Source organism: Pogoniulus pusillus, chromosome 40 (assembly GCF_015220805.1).
Source record: "Pogoniulus pusillus isolate bPogPus1 chromosome 40, bPogPus1.pri, whole genome shotgun sequence".
NCBI classification, from domain to species: domain Eukaryota; kingdom Metazoa; phylum Chordata; class Aves; order Piciformes; family Lybiidae; genus Pogoniulus; species Pogoniulus pusillus.
The window spans coordinates 8221871-8242794 of record NC_087303.1 but is presented as its reverse complement, the minus strand read 5'-3'; the positions used below and the strand labels follow the sequence as shown (position 1 = coordinate 8242794).

At 48.3% G+C, this 20924-nt stretch overlaps 1 protein-coding gene across 1 annotated transcript; it reads left to right on the top strand.

The window, feature by feature from the left end:
* Window positions 1-2243: 2243 nt before the first annotated feature.
* LOC135191822 (mast cell protease 1A-like) lies at window positions 2244-4962 on the top strand. Its single transcript, XM_064174420.1, has 5 exons — window positions 2244-2295; window positions 2677-2845; window positions 3315-3456; window positions 3640-3831; window positions 4849-4962. Exons 1-5 carry the CDS (start codon window positions 2244-2246, stop codon window positions 4960-4962), a joined length of 669 nt encoding a protein of 222 aa, XP_064030490.1.
* Window positions 4963-20924: the final 15962 nt, after the last annotated feature.

Genomic DNA, 20924 nt, shown 5'->3' with positions numbered 1-20924 from the left:
GCTGAGCTCTCACATTGTACAGGATTGAGCCCAACACATGTCCTAATTGTCCAGTTCCTCTGATTCCCTTTAATGGAGGCACTACAGCAGCTCTGAACTCTGAATTCAGTGTCTGGGTGAGGGGCTGGAGCATCATCCCTTAGCCCTTGGAAAGGCAGAGGTCTGGAAATTATGGAAATGCGAAGAAACCCAAAGGGCTTCAATGCTCAAAGGTAGGGTGCTGCAACCAGGAGAGCATACAAAGCCATCTGAAAAGCCAGGAAGGGCTCTCAGTGGAAGCCAGCAGGGCCTTGAATCTCATTTGGGGCTCTGTCTTCTCAGCATCCCACCTCCAGCCTCTGCCAAATATACTCCTTGCTCCGCCATTCTCAGGCATTAGGACTGACACTTTCCCTTCTGAGCACAACCAGGGCAGAAAGCCTCTGCCCCTGCTCCATACCAGCTGCATGCTTAGGAGGCATTCTCAGTGCTCACCTTCAGAAGCGTTGCTCTGCCAAGCTGCAGCATGACCATGTCCACTCTGACCCTCTGGTAGTTTGAACAGAAAAATAGATGGGCACAAAGAGCAATGTTTCCATAATGGCATCTCCATGCAGGGCCTGGACATGCCCCAGCTCAAGAGCTCAGTGGTGTGGCTGCACAGTCAGGAGCTCACAGACCTTGCACAGCATCTCCTGCCTTGGGATGTTTGACCTTTGTATTAGTGATAGCAAAAGGATAGTAAAGGCTGCACTTTCCTCATGCAGCACCCTGGGTCTTGCTCTTACTCCCTGGTCTCACACTTCCTTTTGCTCATGTTTGGTCTTGTTACTTTCTCACCAGTATTGGAGATTTTCCCAAGCAGACAGAGAAGGGAAACTTGGGGCTGGAATTGCAGGTGCTTGCCCAGAGTTCTAGGATGCAGAGCTGTGCCAGGGGGAACAGGAGAGGATTCCTTTGTCTTACGTTCAGAGAGCTCCTCAGGAGCACAACTGGATGGGTCAACACAGGCTGGATGGTCAGGCCCAGAGAGCAGTGGTGCTGTTTTATGAGCCATTCCCCACCTGGAGACCTGTAAAAGTGTACACTGTGTGCACCTTAGGGTACACTGAGGAAAGCATAAGGAACTAGACTTGTACAGACAGAAGAGGAGGGCTTCAGGGGACCTAGCAGCAGCTTTCCAACAGCTACAGGCAACCATCAGGGAGGCGGAACCAGACTCTCCACATCAGCAAATGGTGTGAGCACGAGAGCGAAATCGAATGGGTAGACACTAATAAAGACATAATTAAATAGGAGAGGTTCAGGCTGAGTGCAAGAGAAGACTTCTTCCCCATGAGGAGACTGAAGCATTGGAGTTGGTTGCCCATATTGTTCACTCTTCACTTTCTGTGTCAGCACCTTAAAGGTGTCCCCCATGCTGGAGGTCTAACTGCCCAGGCTCATGGCCAGATCAGAGTCAGTGCCACTGGGGGCTGTGTCCCTGCTCTCTGCTGCCACTGGAGGCACTGCTGCCAGGGAGAGCTTCAGAGCAGTCTCATCCAGGGCTTCTCCCCTTCCCATGGAGGGGAGAGACTGACTCTGGCCTCCACCTGAGCTCCAGCTGGGCCTTAGCCACACCTGCAGCTGGTCGTGTAAGCTGCTCATCTGGAGCTAAGCCCATGGACTGTCTTCCCAGCTTGACTCCAGACTTCCCTCATCACTGTGGGCTTGTCTGATCATCTAGAACACCTCTGCTTGAGATTGTGAGTCCCTGGTAGGTCTTGTGCCTAGCTACTCTGACAGCTGATTTTTGATATCCCAAGGGCACCTCTGATGGCAGCCAACCTCCTCTAGTAGGACCAGGACCTCTACCTGGCCCTGTCTGGCTCTCACAGTTCCTATCAGAGAACAGGAGACAAAGACAAAGAAAAGCAGATCAATTTATATCTAGGACCCAAAGAGGCGCTCACCAAGGGTCCCCAGCAAGATAGCACTGGACTGGAGAGATCCCACTCCTCTCCCTGCTGCCTGGGTACTGTCACTCTGGGTACTGTGAACAAGCTCAGGTCTCTCCAGCATTTGGAGGAGCTGGTGGAACAAGGAGAAATGGTGACACGAGCCTCTCAGCAAACCACAGTCTGGGAGTTGTAGGAGCCAAACAGCAAAGGGCAGAAGCTGACAGCAGGCTGAGGTTTCCTGTTCCAGCTCCAGACCACTATAAAGAGCTTACCATTCTGTACCTGTCCCCTGCCTCGCCATAACTGCTCTGGCTCTGCTAGAAGATGCTGCTTCTGCTCACAAGTGCTTTTGTCCTTCTCCCATGGGCTGGGGCTGGTGAGTACAGAGAGATGGGATTTACATAAGGCCACACAAGGGCAGAAATGGGCATTGAGAGGGCAATCTGTCTGGTACCTGCCTTGTCTTTCTTTTCTCACGTCTCTGCTCTCTGCCCTACTCTGATCTCTGCTCAGTGTGTGCTGACACCAGAGACACCCTTTGACAAAGCTTTAGATCTCCAGTCAGGTGTGGTTGGTCATCCCTGGGAAGTGCTGCTTGTTTTTCTCTCCATTGTGCAAAAGCAATGCTTTGGACAGCCCAGGGAAGGAGAGTGGCTGGTACCGCTGACACACGACATCAGAGGTTGGCAGCTGGGCACAGGAGAGGAGACAGCAGCATGCATAACGTTAACCTTAACACTTGTCATCTCTCTTCCAGGAAGGATCATTGGTGGGCATGAAGTTAAGCCTCACTCCAGGCCCTACGTGGCCTATGTATCAGTTAGAAGTGACTCAGGGGGAGCTAAGCCAAAGACATCTCGATGTGGAGGCTTCCTGGTTCATCCTTACGCAGTGCTCTCAGCAGCTCAGTGTGTGGCTGGAATAAAGTAAGGCTCTGCCTTTCTGTACGTGAGGTTTCTCAAGCCTCACATGGCCAGGATGAGTTCTGGTGTGGGGTGAAGGAGTTCTCTGTGTCTGCAGGCACATCAGGGCTCTCTGTGAGCTGAGCCATCCCTGCTAAGTTGCGGAAACTGTTTGCCAGGGCTGGTGTACCTGGGGCAGGACTCCTCAGCAGAAGTCTCCTGGTCCATGGTCCTTGCCTGACCTGCTGTTGGAGAAGAGGGGCTGGTGTCTCCCGTTCCCTGATTCCCTTTTGTCTTCAGAATGGGACACCTCGGGCCTATGTCAGCATGGGGTAAAGGATCTCAGCTGAACTGAGCCCAGACTACAGAGGGCAACTTGCTGAGAACTGATCTCTGAGGAGTATTATCGCAAAAACCCCACCACAGACCACCTGCCATCAGGGCCATGTCACTGTGGTCAGGGCAGCTGGAAGATGCTGGTGTTTCCTTGCAGGAAAGTGACTGTCATTGTGACCCTGGGAGCCCACAACATAGGTAAGAAAGAAGCAGAACAGCAGGTGTGCCATGTTGACCACTGGGTCATCCATCCCAAATATTCACATCATGGCCATAAAAACGACAACATGCTGCTGAAAGTATGCCCTTGTGCACCCTTGCTGCCTGCAGGATCGCCCCCTGCTCACTTCTCCAGTTCCACAGACTTCTTCCCATTTCTTCCCCTGCTCTAACCCAATGTTCTCTCTGCTTGGCAGCTGAAGCCACAAGTGAATCTGACCAAGGAAGTCGAGACAATTTGCTTTGCCAGAAAAAAAGGTTAGGTGAAACCAGGAACTACCTGCCAAGCAGCTGGCTGGGGCAGGACAGCACTAAATGGAGGCCAGAGTAGTGTTCTGAGGGAAGTGGCCCTGGAGGTGCAGAGAGAGGAAGTGTGTGAACAGACTTTCCAGAAGTACCTGTGGCAGTCCATGCTGTGTGCTGGTGATGAGCATGGCAAGAAATCTACTTTCCGCGTAAGTGTTGTTTTGGGCTTCAAGCCTGGGGTGAGGTTGGGACTAGACAGTTAGGTTGGTTCTCAGGCAGGCGATTGTCCCAGGGTTAAAAAAAATAAATCTTCTGGGGACTAGAAGATTGTTATTCAATCCCATCATTCTCCTATCTCTTTATAGACTCACAACAAGGTCAGCTTGTTCTCCTTTCCTCCTCCTCCTGCCCTGTGTCTGGTGGGAGCCACTTTATCAGGAAGAACATGTAAGCAGTAGGCCTGTTTTGAGGCCTCCAGAGGCTTGTTTAGGCCTCTTGGATGGCAGAGGCATTGGGGGGGAGGATTGGAGCACTGGGGAGTGTAGATTTAGTTTTTTTGGGTTGGGGGAAAATTAAAGGGGGTTTGCCAGGGATGTGGTAATTGCTTTGTAATGTCTTTCTCTGTATCTCTCTCCAAATATAGTTCTGTACCTTTTCTCCAATTTCATTTGAGTTTCATTTCTGTTGGCTATCTTTAAAAACCACAACAGGGATGAAGTGGATTAAAATGAAGCAGATTGCTCAGGATGATGTGCAGAGGCTCAGGATGATGTGCAGAGGCTCCTTGCAGGACCTCTGAAGCTGACATGCTGGCTGCACCAGGGTGCAGTTGCCCAACAGCCATCACCAGATGTGTTTTTACATGCCTGAGGATATTGCACCTGGTCTGGCCACAGCTTCAGCAGGCTTCAGGTCTTGTGTAAATGATTTGTCATATTCTCCTGATGCACTGTTGCGGCTCAGACATTCCCACGTGTCTAAAGCAGGACCAGGTTCTTCTTCTCAGGGTTGTGAAGGCAGTCTTTGAATGTCAGGTGTCCTTTGAATGTCAGGTGGCCTCCAGGCCTCAATTTCCACCACAATTGTCTTAGAGGAGTAGTAATGCAGCTACAAAACCTGAAGGTTTTGAAGGAGAAGGTTCTTTGCCCAGAGGGTCAGTTTCTTCCTTAGGGCAGGGGAGCTGTGCTCGAATGTGCCTGACCCCTGCCACTCCTTTTACCTGACAGGGTGATTCTGGTGGCCCATTGATCTGCAATGGGAAGGTTCATGGCATCGTCTCTTATGGACACAAAAATGCCTTGTTCTTTGAAGTGTATAGCAGAGGGTCCCTGGATATGTAAAATGCTGAGGAAGTTTCTGTTCCAGGACCTGCCTGACTCTTCCTCTAAACTCATCAGGGCCCCATTTCCATAGCTCATCAACCACCATCAGAGGATTCCAGGAACAGCTGAAGTGGAGTCAGAGAAGCTCTCATGCTTTATGCTTTCACTACCAGAAATGTCTCCACGGCAAGCTGAAAACTCAGATCCCAAGCTCTCCCAGTTCATTGCTTTTCCCTCCTCCCTCTGCTGACCAAGTGCTACCTCCTGCACTGTTTTCTGACCACCAATAAAAGCCTGTTCAAAGTCACCTGTGTCTGCAGCCTTTTGGGAACATGAGGCCTGAGCATGAGAATGAGGAAGCTCAGTGCAGTGTGGTGTGGTAGCGACAGCTGATTCCAGCATATGGTGACCATGAATGTAGGGACAGCAAGCAAAAGGAAGCTGTTCGGTGCTAATTCCCTTTGCTGCTGCTGCTGCCACGAGGCACTACTGTCAGTCTGTCATGGAGGGCCTGTAGGCCCGAACAGAGGCTTCTTTATGTCTATGCATGCCTGGACATGTCTTTCTGCCAGGACCCCTGGTTGTAAACAAGTTGTGTAAGCCACACACATCCAGCCCATGTATCCCTGGAGCAAGCCCATGTGACCCCCATATTTGGGAAAGTCCAGGCAAGAGCCTCCTGCCTATTATGGTAAGGTTTGACTTACTGCCAACCTGATTGGTCACTCTGGTGGCCAAAGAGGCCATTAATCTCAGCCCACAGTCCATAAAGGTGGTGCACAGGAGAACCACATGTTCTGTTCAGCTCAGCTCAGTTCAGCTCAGCTCTCTGACCCTGCCTGCAGCTCAGCTCAGCTCTCTGACCCACCTGCAAGGATCAGAGACAGCTTTGAACTTCACCTGAAGCGCTCAGCCGCTCATACTCACACGCTCGGATGCCATTGCATATCTTCGATGCTCTTTGAGGCTCAGAGCTCATGCGTTGATCTCAATCGCAGCTAATCCGCCTGCGTATCTTAGACGCAGAGCTCATTTAAGCCTGCACATGTATATAAAAGGAGCCGATAGCCTCCTAAGCCAGCTGTACATATCTGCAAGCCATATTGCTATCAGGACAAGATTCTGCTTTGCTTTATCTACGAAGCTCAGACTCCCAGTTTATTGCCTGGAGAGAACCAGGAAGGAGACTTCTGGATTGTCTGCACCCACACACACACGGCCTGAATCCGTGAAGAGAACCGTGCCAGAGCCAGCACGGACATTCCTCTGTTCCTGTAATCCTGCCAGCTGATAATCCCTGGACACAGCATCCAGATGAAGACAGCAGCATCGAGGCAGAAATCATCCCACGCCAGGAGAAAAGGTTAGAAAACCTATTACCCCAGAGACTGGGAAGATTTATCATTTCCCCTCAAGCCGGGAAGATTCCAGCATCCAAGAGTCCGCGGGCAAAGATCCCCTGAAGTCCGGACATTGGGCACAGGCTGTGACACAGCCCCGGGAGGGTGATTAATAATTAATAGCAACACTTACAAGTAAAGCTTTAATTCCTCTGTAAAATAAGTTACCTCTGCCTTAGAGCAGAAAGAGTTTCAGCCCCTCTGCTGGGCAAATAGCATAAGCTCCCAAGCGGCGCTAAGCCAAAAGGGAAATTCCTCTCTCTGTTTAAAAGTTCAATGTTTTGCTATTTATTAACCAAATCCCTGTATATATTCTATCCTAAAATGTTTTCATAATCTTGCACAGAACTAATTATTAATACACAGTGGTTGGGGGTGGCAAGAGTTCATAAATATTAAATTTAATAAATTATATTTTTATATAAAATTTATATCGCCTCAAATTAATTTCTCACCTCCGCCAAATAGGCATAGGTATAGAAATCCCCCTCTGCAACACAGTCCAAGAGACAGAAGTCCAATGCAAGGTACTGAATAGAAAGAAGAGAGGAATTAATTTTGCCAGGTCTGGATGAAGACTCCAAGCTACCTTTGGTATCACAGCTGAGACACAGACACTGCTGGCATCCTGTTGGCAAGTCTATGGCATGAATCCCTGCAAGCTAAACAGAGTCTATACCAGATGGCTTAGACAGATTCACTCTGTGCTGGGTCAAGAACTGGCTGGATGGCAGAGCCCAGAGAATGGTGGTGAATGGTGCCACATCCAGTTAGCAGCTGTCACTAGTGGTGTTCCCCAAGGCTCAGTGCTGGGCCCAGTCCTGCTCAATATCTTTACTGATGATCTGGATGAGGGGATTGAGTCACGCATCAGTAAGTTTGCAGATGCCACCAAGCTAGGAGCAGGTGTTGATCTGTTGGAAGGTAGGAGAGCCCTGCAGAGGGACCTGTACAGGCTGGATGGGTGGGCAGAGGCCAATGGAATGAGACTGAACAAGGCCAAGTGCAGGGTTCTGCACTTTGGTCACAACAACCCCAAGCAGCGCTACAGGCTGGGGACAGAGTGGCTGGAGACTAGCCAGGAAGAAAGGCACCTGGGGGTACTGGTGGATAGTAGGCTGAAGATGAGCCAGCAGTGTGCCCAGGTGGCCAGGAGAGACAATGGCATCCTGGCCTGCATCAGGAAGAGTGTGGCCAGTAGGATGAGGGAGGTTATTCTTCCCCTGTACTCAACACTGGTAAGGCCACACCTTGAGTACTGTGTCCAGTTCTGGGCCCCTCAATTCAAGAGAGATGTTGAGGTGCTGGAACGTGTCCAGAGAAGGGCAACAAGGCTGGGGAGGGGCCTGGAACACAAAGCCTATGAGGAGCGGCATAGGAAGCTGGGGGTGTTTAGCCTGGCAAAGAGGAGGCTCAGGGGTGACCTCATTGCTGCCTACAACTACCTGAAGTGAGGTTGTAGCCAGGTGGGGGTGGCCTCTTCTCCCACGCAACCACCAATAGAACAAGGGGACACAGTCTCAAGTTGTGCAAGGGGAAGTCTAGGCTAGATGTTAGGAGGAAGTTGTTGGCAGAGAGAGTGATTTGCATTGGAATGGGCTGCCCAGGGAGGTGGCAGAGTCACCGTGCCTGGAGGTGTTCAAGCAAAGCCTGGCTGGGGCACTTAGTGCCACGGTCTAGTTGACTGGATAGGGCTGGGTGATAGGTTGGACTGGTTGATCTTGGAGGTCTCTTTCAACCTGCTTGATTCTATGATTCTATGATGAATGCCTTGAAGGTGCTTACCTCTTTTTCCTATTCGAGATTTATAGTGGGGCTATAAAATGGGATGTGGGGACAGTTAGGGCCTTTTTAGATGCCCCAGGCTATTCCATTATGTCTCCAGCTGCTGCTCAAGCAGTTGCAAGGTTCATGCTGTGCTGTATCACCCAAACCATGGCCATGCCTCCAATGCCCTAAGCCATGCCCATTTCTGCCACTTTTGAACCTCAGAAGGGCAATTCCATTGAGATGGTCTCATAGGTTCGGCCTGGCTCGCAGCTCCTACAGTACAGGAGCTAAAGCTAGTGGAGCCCCTAAGCTCTGTCTGCTAGCCCTGCCCATGCTACAGCCCAGAGCATCTAAACTAGCACAAATGGCAGTGAAGGAGAGCTCCTTGCTAGGAACTCAGAATGCCTTTCCTGCACCCTGGCTGTTCCCTCACCAAAGTGAAGGTAAAGGTCTGCCAACCTGGCAGGTGTCCAATGCAGCTGTGGCTATGATAGCCCCAGATTTCTTCTGTTCCACAATCCACTGATCCAGAGAAGGGTTGCTGGGCAGACGTACTGAACAGACAACATCACATGAGTTGTTTCACCGGATATTCACCTCTCCTGCCAAGTTCCTTCCCTTTACCACTGCCACCCCTTTCAAGTCAAAACCTCCCCTGCCTTGCCCTTTCCTCATTACCCAGGGTTTGCTACCGTTAAAGACTTCTTTGATATTCATGACATGGTTGTTCTGGCAATTTCTACCTTAGTTCTGCTAAGCTCCTACTCCCCATTTGCCATCAATAGTGTCCAATCATTTCCCATGTTGCTGTTTTGCCAGCAGTGCCCTGGCTTGTGGCAAATGATGGACACCTCACAGCTCTTTGGCTGTCCACAACACCTTCTGATTACCTCTGCTATGGTCTTAGTGTAGGCCAGGGACGACCACCTGCACACATCTCCCAGCACTTGGATTTAGATATCTACACAGCAGTGCAAATCAGGTGCTGGATCCAGACACTGATATTAGGTAGGATTAGTCCCATTCCCATTTCCTCAGGCTTAAATCAGCTGGGTTCCTGGCACTGTGACTTGAACGATCAAAGCCTGTGAATGCTACAGTGTGACACCATTTCCTTCACCAGTGAACACCCAGGCTGTTTTCAGCACACATCAAGCCTTCTCACCTTCACTCACAGACTATAGACACAACCAACACTTTGCTGTCTGATGAGGCCCAGACTGAAAAAGCAGAGGAAGTTCCATCCCATTGCCTCTCACTGACACTCCTGAAGGTGGAGGCTCAGGCAGGTATTCACACAAGTTGATGACTTTCTCTTTCCCTCTGTCCCAAATGCTTCCATTCTCTCTGGTTCCATCCCACTGAAGGAAGCAGCTGTTCTGTGTGTATGTATCATAGTATCATAGTATCATAGTATCATCAGGGTTGGAAGAGACCTCACAGATCATCAAGTCCAACCCTTTACCACAGAGCTCAAGGCTAGACCATGGCACCAAGTGCCACGTCCAACCTTGCCTTAAAGTGCCCCAGGGACGGCGACTCCACCACCTCCCCGGGCAGCCCATTCCAGTGTCCAATGACTCTCTCAGTGAAGAACTTTCTCCTCACCTCGAGCCTAAACCTCCCCTGGCACAGCCTAAGGCTGTGTCCTCTTGTTCTGGCGCTGGCCACCTGAGAGAAGAGAGCAACCTCCTCCTGGCCACAACCACCCCTCAGGTAGTTGTAGACAACAATAAGGTCAGAGACTCAAATATATTTGATAGAACCAATAATAATTTTTTAGAGGGCCCTTCCCTCAGCACACCAAATAGGCTTTCCTTTCTTCTGCCAACCATTCTTTTTCCAGTCCTTTAGCCAACCCCATAGAGCATTGGCTACCATCCATGAGTCAATGTATAGGTAAAGTATAGGCCAATTTACACATTCAGCTACATCAAGAGCAAGTTGGACAGCTTTTACCTCAGCACATTGACTGAGTTCTCCTTCTCCATCTCTCGCTTCGGTAACTCTCCTGGTAGGACTCCAGAATGCTGACTTCCATCTTCGCTTGTTCCCACGAATATGATAGGAACCATCTGTGAACAAAGCATAGTTCTTTTCCTGATCAGAGAGATCATAGAATCAAGCAGGTTGGAAGAGACCTCCAAGATCATCCAGTTCAACCTAGCACCCAGCCCTATCCAATCAACTAGTCTCTAAGTACTCCATCCAGTCTTTTCATGAGCACCTCCAGGGATGGTGACTCGATCACCTCCCTGAGCAGCCCATTCCAACGCAAATCACTCTGTGAAGAACTTCCTCCTAATATCAAGCCTATACCTCACCTGGCACAACTTGAGACTGTGTCCCCTTGTTCTGTTGTTGGTTGCCTGGGAGAAGAGACCAACCCCATAAGAAGGAGCTTCCTCAGCATGGGTTACTCTCTCCTCTGGAGGTGCCTTCCAGCCCGTTGGTGATCACCTCCACCAGACCCGGTTGATCGAGATTACCCATTCATGCTCATCGGTTTTCAAAGCCATCCATTTAGACTAGTTTGCATCTGTGGTATGATGTGGTGATGAACCTTTGCCTTTGAACATCCAGTTCTGAATTGGCAATCTGGGAGCTAAAAGAAATTGTGACTCAGTTCCAAACACTTCAGAATCTGCTTTCACTCCTTCATAGGCTGCTAGTATCTCTTTCTCTGTTGGACTGTAATTTGCTTCTGAACCTCTGTATCCACAACTCCAGAAATCAAGTGGATGACCATGTGCCTCATTTGGAGCTCTCTGCCAAAGACTCCAAGTTGGACCATTGTCACTGGCAGCCGTGTACAGAATGGTTTTAATGTCTGGACCAGTTCAAACAGGTCTCAGGCCCATTGCTTGGACAATTTCTCACTTTAACTGATCAAAGGCTGCTTGTTACTGAAGACCCCACCCAGAATTGTTTCTCTCTCAAGTCACACCATGCAAAGCTTTAACAATCTGACTGAATACAGGAATATGTAGTCTCCAAAATCCCACTGCACCCAAGAAAGGTAATGTCCAGAGTTAAACTAATATTGGATTCCTCTCCAGGTGAATGCAAACTGAGGTCTGCATTCATCTTCTATGTGAATAGAGAAAAAATCATTAGCAATGTCTATGGTTGCATACCATTTGGCCTCCTTCAATTCCAGCTCATGCTGGAGTTCCAGCATGTCCAGCACAGCTGCACTCATGGATTTAGCCACTTCACCGAGGGCACAAATATTGACTGTGAGACGTCAGTTTCCATTTGGTTTTTGTACAGGCCAAATCAGATTGTTGAAAGGTGAATGAGTCCTACTAACAATGACCTGACTTTCCAGATGATGAATATGTTTATGAATGGGCACCAAAGTGTCATGATTAGTTCTGCATCATCTGTGATAGACAGTTTTAGAAGTAATCAGCAAACTTTTTTAACCATAAGTAATGTTACTGTTGAACAATTTCCCAGCTGCCTGTTCATTGGCTCCTTTGTCTATGAATAGTATATGAATTTAAAACTAATATTTCAACAATTACTTTAATAATAAAAAAAAAAATTCATCCCTCTGGTCCAGCCAAATCCATTGACCACACCTGAAATTTGTTATATCCTCCTACATTCACAGGATCACAGGACATTAAGGGTTGGAAGAGACCCAAGAAAATCATTGAGTCCAACCCCCCTGCCAGAGCAGGGCAATCCTATCTAACACAGATCACAGAGGAACACATCCAGACAGGCCTTGAAAGGCCCAGAGGAGACCCCACAACCTCTCTGGGGAACCTGTTCCAGTGCCCTGTGACTCTTACAGTAAAGAAGTTCCCCCTTGTGTTGAGGCAGAACCTCTTTTGGTGCAATTTACACCCATTGCTCCCTGTCCTATCCCAGGGAGCAGTGAGCAGAGCCTGTCCCTCTGCTCCTGGCAGCCCTCAGATACTTATAAACATTTATCAAATCCCTTCTAAAACTTTGTGGTGGAGGGCCTGTAGGCCCAAACAGAGGCTTCTTTATGCTTCTACATGCCTGGACATGTTTTTCTGCCAGGACCCCTGGTTGTAAACAGCTTGTGTAACACACACACCCAGCTCGTGTATCCCTGGGGCGAATCCATGTGACCCCCATATTTGGGAGAGTCCAGGCAAACAGCTTCTACCTATTATGGTAAGGTTTGGCTTACGGCCAACATGATTGGTCACTCTGGTGGCCAAAGGGCACATTAATCTTGGCCCACTGTCCATAAAGGGGGATGCACAGGTGCACCACGTGTTCAGATCAGCTCTCTGACCCTGCCTGCAGCGCAGCTCAGCCCTCTCTGACTCACCTGCAAGGCCCAGACAGAGTCTGGCCCTCACTTGCAGCTCTCTGAGGCACAGACCTTGTGCATTGATCTCAATCGCAGCTAACCTGTCTGCGTCTCTTAGATGCAGAGCTCATTCGAGCCTGCACGCACATATATATATATATGGAGCCAATAGCCTCCTAAAGCCAGCTGTGCATATCTGCAAGCTATATCATTTATCTACGGAGCTCAGACTCCCAGCTTAAAGCCTGGTAAGAGAACCAGGAAAGCAGACTTCTGGATTGTCTGCCTACATACACGGCCTGCTAGCTGTGAAAGAACCGTGCCAGAGCCATCACGGACATCCGTCTCCTGCTCCTGGAATCCTGTCAAGCTGATAATCCCTGGACACAGTATCCAGAAGAAGACAGCAGCATCAAGGCAGAGATCACCCCTCGCCAGGAGAACAAAAGGTTAGAAAACTCTGAGACCCCAGAGACTGGGAAAATTCACCTATCTCCCCTCAAGACGGGAAGATTCCAGAGTCCATGTCCACAGACAGAGACCCCTGAAGTCCGGACACGCGGCACAGGCTGTGACACAGCCCCGGGAGGGTGACTACTCATTAATAGCAACACTTATAAGTAAAGCTTAATTCCTCTGTAATATAAGTTGTCTCTGCCTTAGAGCAGAAAGAGTTTCAGCCCCTCTGCTGGGCTAATAGCAATAAGCTCCCAAGCAGCATTAAGCCAAAGGGAAACCTCTCTCTCTGTTTATAGTTTAATGTTTTCCTAGTTATTGACCAAATCCCTGTATATATTATATCCTTATTGCTTTCATAATCTTGCACAGAACCAAATATTAATACACAGTGGTTGGGGGTGGCAAGAGTTCATAAATACTAATTTTAATAAATTATATTCTTATATAAAATTTATATCACCTCAAATTAATTTCTCACCTCTGCCAAATAGGCATAGGTACAGAAATCCACCCTCTGCAACAGTCTTCTTTTCTCCAGGCTAAGCAGCCCCAGGTCCCTCAGCCTCTCCTCATCAGCCATGCCCTCCTGTCCCCTTATCATCCTCATAGCCTTCCACTGAACCCTCTCCAGCAGATCCCTGTCCCTCTTCAACTGGGGAGCTCAAAACTGGGCACAGTATTCAAGCTGAGGTCTGACCAGGGCAGAGTAGAGGGGCAGGAGAACCTCCCTTGATCTGCTGGACACATCCTCCTAATACACCCCAGGATCCCATTGGCCTTCATGGCCATAAGGGCACATTGCTGTGCCATTGGGAACTTGTTAGCCACTAGGACCCCCAGGTCCCTCTCCACAGGGCTGCTCTCCAGCAGATCACCTCCCAGCCTGTTCTGGTGAAGTTTATTTTTCCTCCCCAGATGCAGGACTCTGCACTTGTCCTTGTTGAACTTCATCTGATTACTCTGTGCCCAGCTCTCAGTCTGCCCAGGTCAGTCTGGATGGCAGCACAGCCTTCAGCTGTCTCAGCCAAGCCTCCCAGCTTGGTGTCATCAGCAAACTTGCTGAGCAGCCTCTGTCTGTCTGTGCCCTCATCAATGGCATTGATAAAGACGTTGAACAGGACTGGCCCCAGCACTGATCCCTGAGGGTGTCGCCCATAGGCCCAAAATAGACTTATACATGCTTTGTCTTGCCTGGACATGTTTTTCTGCCCACACCAGAGCTAAACACATTAAATGGACACAAACAAACACAAAAGGGGCACAATAGACCTGGCGCCATGAGGTCTGGCCTGCCCAGAGCCCACGTTGTTTAACGCAGTTGTGTAAGCCCATGCACCTAGCCTTTGGCCTACTGGATGCGAGGCCTGTGCCCTTCCCATATTTGGGGGAGCACAGCCTGTGGCCCTTGCCTATTATGGTATGCTTTGGTTACCTGCAAAGATGATTGGTCATTCTGCTGGCCAAGAGGCCATTAATCTCAGCCCACATCTGATAAATAGGAGATACACAGGTAAACAAGGTGCCTGCTTGCTTTCTTGCTCTCATTATTTGGCTCACTGCTTGCTGCTGTTTGCCTGTAGTGCCTGCCTTCCTCTACGGAGCCCAATCTCCCTGCAGCCATGCACCCTATTGCACCCCCACTGCCTTATTACTGCCTGGTAAACTCCACTGCCGCGAGTTACCAGGAGCAGACTCTGGATTGTCTGAAGCTGGGAGATCCCAACCACAGCGTCCAACAAGACAGAGTCCCCTGAAAGCATTTGGGCACTGTCTAGACTGTGGCTAGCCCCGCGAGTGGGTAATAATAATGTGATTAAATGCTTAAATGCCTCTGTAATTCTCTACTGCCTGCTGCCATAAGCAATAAGAGCTTGAGCCCATCTATTGGGCAAATGGTGTATTCACCCCAGGCAGCATATTGACCACAGGGATTCTCTCCCTCAATTTATTGTTTGAATGTTTGCTAGATAATAATAGTATTGTTTGTTGTTATTCCTAGAATGTCTTCCATAACCGTGTTAACGGACAAATATTAATATTAAAATGCAATGGTTGGGGGTGGCAAGGGTGCAGAATATTAAAATTAATAAATTATATATTTTTATAAAATACCATCCCACACCAATTTCCCTCCTTCCACAACAGGGGAACACCACTGGTCACAGCTCTCCAGCTGGACCTGCACCATTGATCACCACCCTCTGAACTCTATCTTGCAGCCAGTTCCTAACCCACCTCACTACCTGCTCTTCCATCCCACACTTCCTCATCTTGCTCACTAAAATGTCATGGGAGATGGTGTCAAAGGCCTTGCTAAGGTCAAGGTAGACTCCATCCACTGCTCTCCCTGAATCTACCCATTCTGTTATGGCATCATAAAATGCTATCAGGTTGATCAAGCCTGACTTCCCCTTGGTAAATCCATGCTGACTACTCCTGATATCCTTCTTCTCTTCCAAGTGCCTTGAGATGCCCTCCAGCAGGAGCCACTCCATCATTTTTGCAGGGATGGAGGTGAGGCTGCCTGCTCTATAGTTCCCTGGAACCTCTTTCTTGCCCTTTTTGAAGACTGCAGTGCCATTGGCTCTGCTCCAGTCCTCAGGCACCTCTCCTGTCTGCCACCATTTGGCAAAGATGATGGAGAGTGGCAGAGCGACAACCTCAGGCATTTGTCTCAGCGCCCTTGGGTGCAGCTCATCAGGGCCCAGGGGCTTGTTGATGTTTAATTTGTGTAACTGATCCCTAACCCAGTCTGCACTGACCAGTGGGGAGCACTCCCTCCTCCAGGCTTCCTCTCTTTCATCCAGGGCCTGGAGTACATAGGAGAGTTCAGCCTTAGGCTTAAAGCCTTTAGGTTTAAAGACTGAAGCAAAGAAGGCATTCAGCAGATCTGCCTTCTCTGCATCCTCAGTTATCAAGGCCTCCTCCTTGTTCAGCAGTGGCTCCACACCTTCTCCGTGCTTCCTTTTTCTACTGATCTATTTGAAGAAGCCCTTCTTGTTCTGTTTTACTTCCTTTGCCAACTTCAGTTCTAACCATGAAAATGCTGACAGATGGTGTTAACTTTAGAGAACAAAAGCCATCCCAAGTGAATGCTCCTATCCATAGCTCTAACTCAGTCACTCTGTAGGTCCTGATCCAGTCAAGACTATAGCCATTTGTCCTGTCCATCTACTAACCCAGATCATCTCACAAGCCCACTACATTCTCTTTTGCATCTGCCTTCAGATCCTCTTAATGTAGTTCTGTACAATCTGTTGGTTAATTTTTCCTTCCTCTAATGGTCCATGAAAATTTCTATCATCTGCCTATCTCTCCACTGAGAAGCTCTTTGCAGGGTTCATGGCCTGAGGAAAATGGAGTTCAGGGGTGTTATGGGTTTAAGAACTGGGATGTCTTAACCATGGAGTTGAATGTCCTCCAAGTACCAGTGCAGGGAGGTGGACAGAGGAAAATGTAATCTTTTGTTACTTAATCCCCTCATGCCTGCATCTCCCTTTTATAAATGGATAATGCAGAGTATTCAACCTTTTTTTCTCTCAGTCCCTGGTCCAAGTTGGACCTTAACCCTTGTGGGGTAGGTTTGCAGCCTGGCTTGGCCTTGGCAGACCTAATTTCTTATGTGTCATTCAGGCCTGGGTAGGGAGGTATGGGGGAGGTGCTTTGAGGCCTAGGGTATTGCAACCTGGTTGGAGGGGAGATTTTGGACAATGTTGGGCTAGTGAGGTTTAGTAAAGCCAAGTTGGAGAGAATTGGGCTGAGTTGAATATGACTTTTGTGTATTTCATGTTTTTGTACTGGTGTATATAGTTATGAATAGTACTTCCATTTACATTTCCAATTCCTTCCAATCCTGTATGGAGACTTTTCTTTGACTCCTTTGGAGAGGAGTAAAAGAGTTTCTGTCTGCTCTCAAAACTATGATGGGGGGACCAGAGTGAAAAAAAAATTACTTTTTTCATTACTTTCTTTCATCCGAAAAAGGCCTTGCAATTCTTTTGTCATGGTGGTGAATATGCTGCATGTCCCTGTGCACAGCGAGCACAACAACAGGTAACTCAGTGCTCATTAGGGCAGAGAAAGACCTGGCAAAGGCCTCTGACACTGGGTGATGATGACAAGACAAGACATTGTAAGAGCTGCCCCATCCCCAGCACATGAATCTAAGTCTGACTCTGGCCACTTGCTGCTAATCACAAAGATGTTTCTCCCCTCTCTGCCTGGTTTCCAGCAGCAGACAAACTGGAGTAATTTCCTTTCAGAATTGCTTCATCTCTCTAATCTTGCTTCACATGATTAGAAGAAAGGACAAACAAAACTGGTGCCCTGGGTTTTCCTGGAAACTCCTCTGCAATGAGCCCCACAGCTCTACAGAGAGTAGTAGGAAAGCAAAGAGAGAGCTCATTATGGATGCCAGCTTATTAATGAGATATTTGTTGTTTTGTAGCTATGGCAAAATCTGACAAGTTGCCCTTGAGGAGATGACAGGCAGAAGCAGAGAGAAAAGTTACTTGGAGTTTTAATGGAGCCCAGGGAGAGATGCCAGACTAGAAACTAGTTGGACATGTTCCCACCAGAGCTCATTAGAGAACAGACTAACAGACTTTAATTGCAGGCAGCACAGAAAGCCACATACTTTTCTTGCTTCACACTGCCCATACAGAAGTCAAGCAGCAGGCCCCAGATGCCCCTTTCACTCAGCAATCCACATACAGGGCATGTGGGAAGCAAAGGTCATTGAGTCTTCTCTTCTAATCTACTACTCCAAGACACTGGCACTTACACAGGTCTTGCTTCCTAGGCTCCAACTCCAGTGATCAGCCAGGACACAGTTACTGCAACACACACTGCTGACACCTTCATAAGTCACACCATCTGAACTCATAGATTCATAGATACATAGACTCATAGATACACAGAATGCTTTGGGTTGGAAGGGGACTTAAAGATCATCCAGTTCCAACCCCCCTGACACGGTGTTATGGAGTGGGTAGTTAATTAATGCAAGATGATACTTTTCCAAAATTAATATTGTTCCTTTATTTTGATATTCAGAACTCTCATGACCCCTGACCACTAATTTTAATAATAATTGTTTTTTTGCATGGTCATGGAAACATTATACAGAGAAATAACTAGCAAAAATATATAAACATTAATTGAACTCAATTGAACTGGAAGAGAAAGTTCCTGCAGTCAGTACACTGCTTGCAGTTAATTATACCACTTGTCCACTAGATGGACACAGGCATCTTCTTTCTGCTTATGGCAGAAGGCAAAGGTGAATTACAAGAGACATTAAGTATTTACTCACAAAATATTATCTCCCGACTCGTGGGGGTTAGCTACAGCTTCAGAGAGCACTTAAACGATTTCAGGGAATTCTGTTGGTCTTGTCAGCCACTGAGATTTCTGATTCTTCCCAGGATTCACCAATTGCTGGGAAAAGGAGCCAGACAATCTCTGAACTGATCCTGCCTTTCTGGACCATCTGTGTGTCTCCAGTATTTCTTGTCTTGGCAGGAGACTTTCAGGTGCAGGCATGATGTCTTGCAATGTGCAGTCTTAGCATGGATGTCATGCTGGCTATGCAGGCTGATAGTGTGGAGGCATTTAGAGCCTGTTCCTGGTAAACTTGAGACCATGTAGATTCCAGGCAAACAAATCCTGAGTAGCAGGGTTTGTTACTTTGTGGCAGAGCTAGCTTATAGCTTAGCATAGCATGGCAGCAGGCAGCAGCAGGCAAGCAAGCACAAATACAATGTCAGAGCTCATTGTATTACCTGCTCATCTCTTTTTACCAATACAGCCCAAGACTACTGGGGCTTTGGCCACAGAATAGCCAATCAGAATGGCAGTTAGCCAAACTTGACCATATGAAGTGAAACCATAGGCTTGCTTTACCCAAATTTGGGAAAAGCATAGGCCTTGCACAAGGCAGACACAAGCTAAGTCTGTGTACCTTGTTTACCACAGGAGCAAAACAAGTCTGGGCAGACCAGAGTCCTTAGACTCAATGGCTCCAGACTCTTTGTCCTCTTTCCCGTGGTTGCTTCTCCCCAAAACAGAAGGAGGGAGAGCAGAAAAACATGTCTGGTCAAGCCAAGACATGTATAAGCCTATTTTGGCCTGCTTAGGCCTACCATGACACACAGACAGGTATACCTTCCACTAGACCAAGTTGCTCAAGACCTCATACAGCCTGGCCTTGAGTACCTCCAGGGATGTGACATCTGGGCAATATGTTCCAGTGTCTCACCTTCCTCACTCCAAAGAATCTCTTCAGTCCGAATTTTCATTCTGCAAGCTTCAATGCATCCCCTCTTGTCCTATCACTACAAGCCTTTATAAAAAGGCCATTTCTGACTTTCTTGTAGCCTCCAGATACTGGGAGGCCTGGAGTCTTCTCTTCTACAGGCCAAAGAGCCTCACCTCCCAGAGGTTCTCCAGCCCTCTGCTCATCTTTGCAGACTTCTCTGGGCCCTCTCCAGCAGTTCCATGACCTTCTTGTTCTGAGTGTACCAGAACTGGATGCAGTGTTCCAGGTGGGTTCTGACCAGAGCAGAGCACTGTAGAGTAGAGGGGTGGAATCCCCTCCCTGTCCCACTGATCACACTTCTGTTGATGCAGCCAGCACACAGATGCCTTCTGGGCTGCCAGTGACCATTGTTGACTCATGGTGAGGTTGTCATCAGATGACACCCCCAAGTCCTCCTCCACAGGCAAATGGCCCCAACCTGTGGGACAAGTGGCTATTTATTGAGAGATTCCTACATTCCCTTTCCCACAGCCTACCAATCCTTTAACCCACTCTTCACACTCTTACTCTAACAGGAGGCTTTCACCACCTGCTTTCCTATCTGCTCCAGTGAAGCAGTATTCCATTATCAACATCTTCCCATCTGTATAGGGTTAACACTCCAGGAGGAGTAACCCTGAACCTGATGCTAGGGGTCTTGACCCCTCCCCGTGGGTGGGTCACACCACCAGGTGATGGTTAGCCCACTCCTCCCCACTTCCTGTCCTATAAAAGAAGGGGGATTTCCTCTCATGTCTCTCTCTTGCACACACTTCACTCTGCACAGCTCTCCCTTCATACCACCATACCACGTGGCAGACACGAGGCAGACAAAGCCACCCTCTGTTGCGGAGGGGGTTCTCTATGCCTAAGCCTGTTTGGCAGAGGTGAGAAATTAATTTGAGGCAGTATTAATTTTTTATAAAATTATAGTTTATTAAAACTAATATTTATGAATTCTTGCCACCCCCAATCACTGTGTATCAATATTTAGTTCTAGTGCAAGGTTATGAAAACAATTAGAAATATAATATTTACAAGGATTTGGTCAATAACTGGAAAACATTTGATCTATTCACAGAGAGAGATTTCCCTTTGGCTTAGTGCCTCTTGGGAACTATGCTATTTGCCCAGCAGGGTGGGCTGAAACTCTGTCTGCTCTAAGGCAGAGGTAACTTACATTACAGAGGAATTAAGGCTTTACTTGTAAGTGTTGCTCTTAATTATTAATCACCCTCCCGGGTTTGTGTTTCAGCCTGTGCCCAATGTCCAGACTTAGGGGATCTGCCTGTGGACTCTGTGGGGCTGGAATCTTTCCGGCTTGAGAGGGAAATGATAAATCTTCTCAGTCTCTGGGGTAAACAGGGTTCTTTCTCTAACCTTTGTTCTCCTGGTGTGGGATGGTCTCTGCCTCGATGCTGCTGTCTCCTTCTGGAAGCCGTGTCCAGGGATGATCAGCTGGCGGGATTCCAGGATCAGGAGGAGAATGTCCATGCTGGCTCTTGGCACGGTCCTTCACATGGGTTCAGGCCGTGTGTGTGGGCAGACAATCCAGAAGGTCTGCCTTCCTAGTTCACTTACCAGGCAAAAGCAGCGGGCATGCAGTGTGCCAGACAGCTGGGAGACTGAGCTCCATAGATAAATGCAGGATCAGGATCAGGTCCTTATGGTAATATAGCTTGCAGATATGCACAGCTGGCTTTAGGAGACTATTGGCTCCTTATATAAATATATATATATGGGTGCAGGCTTGAAT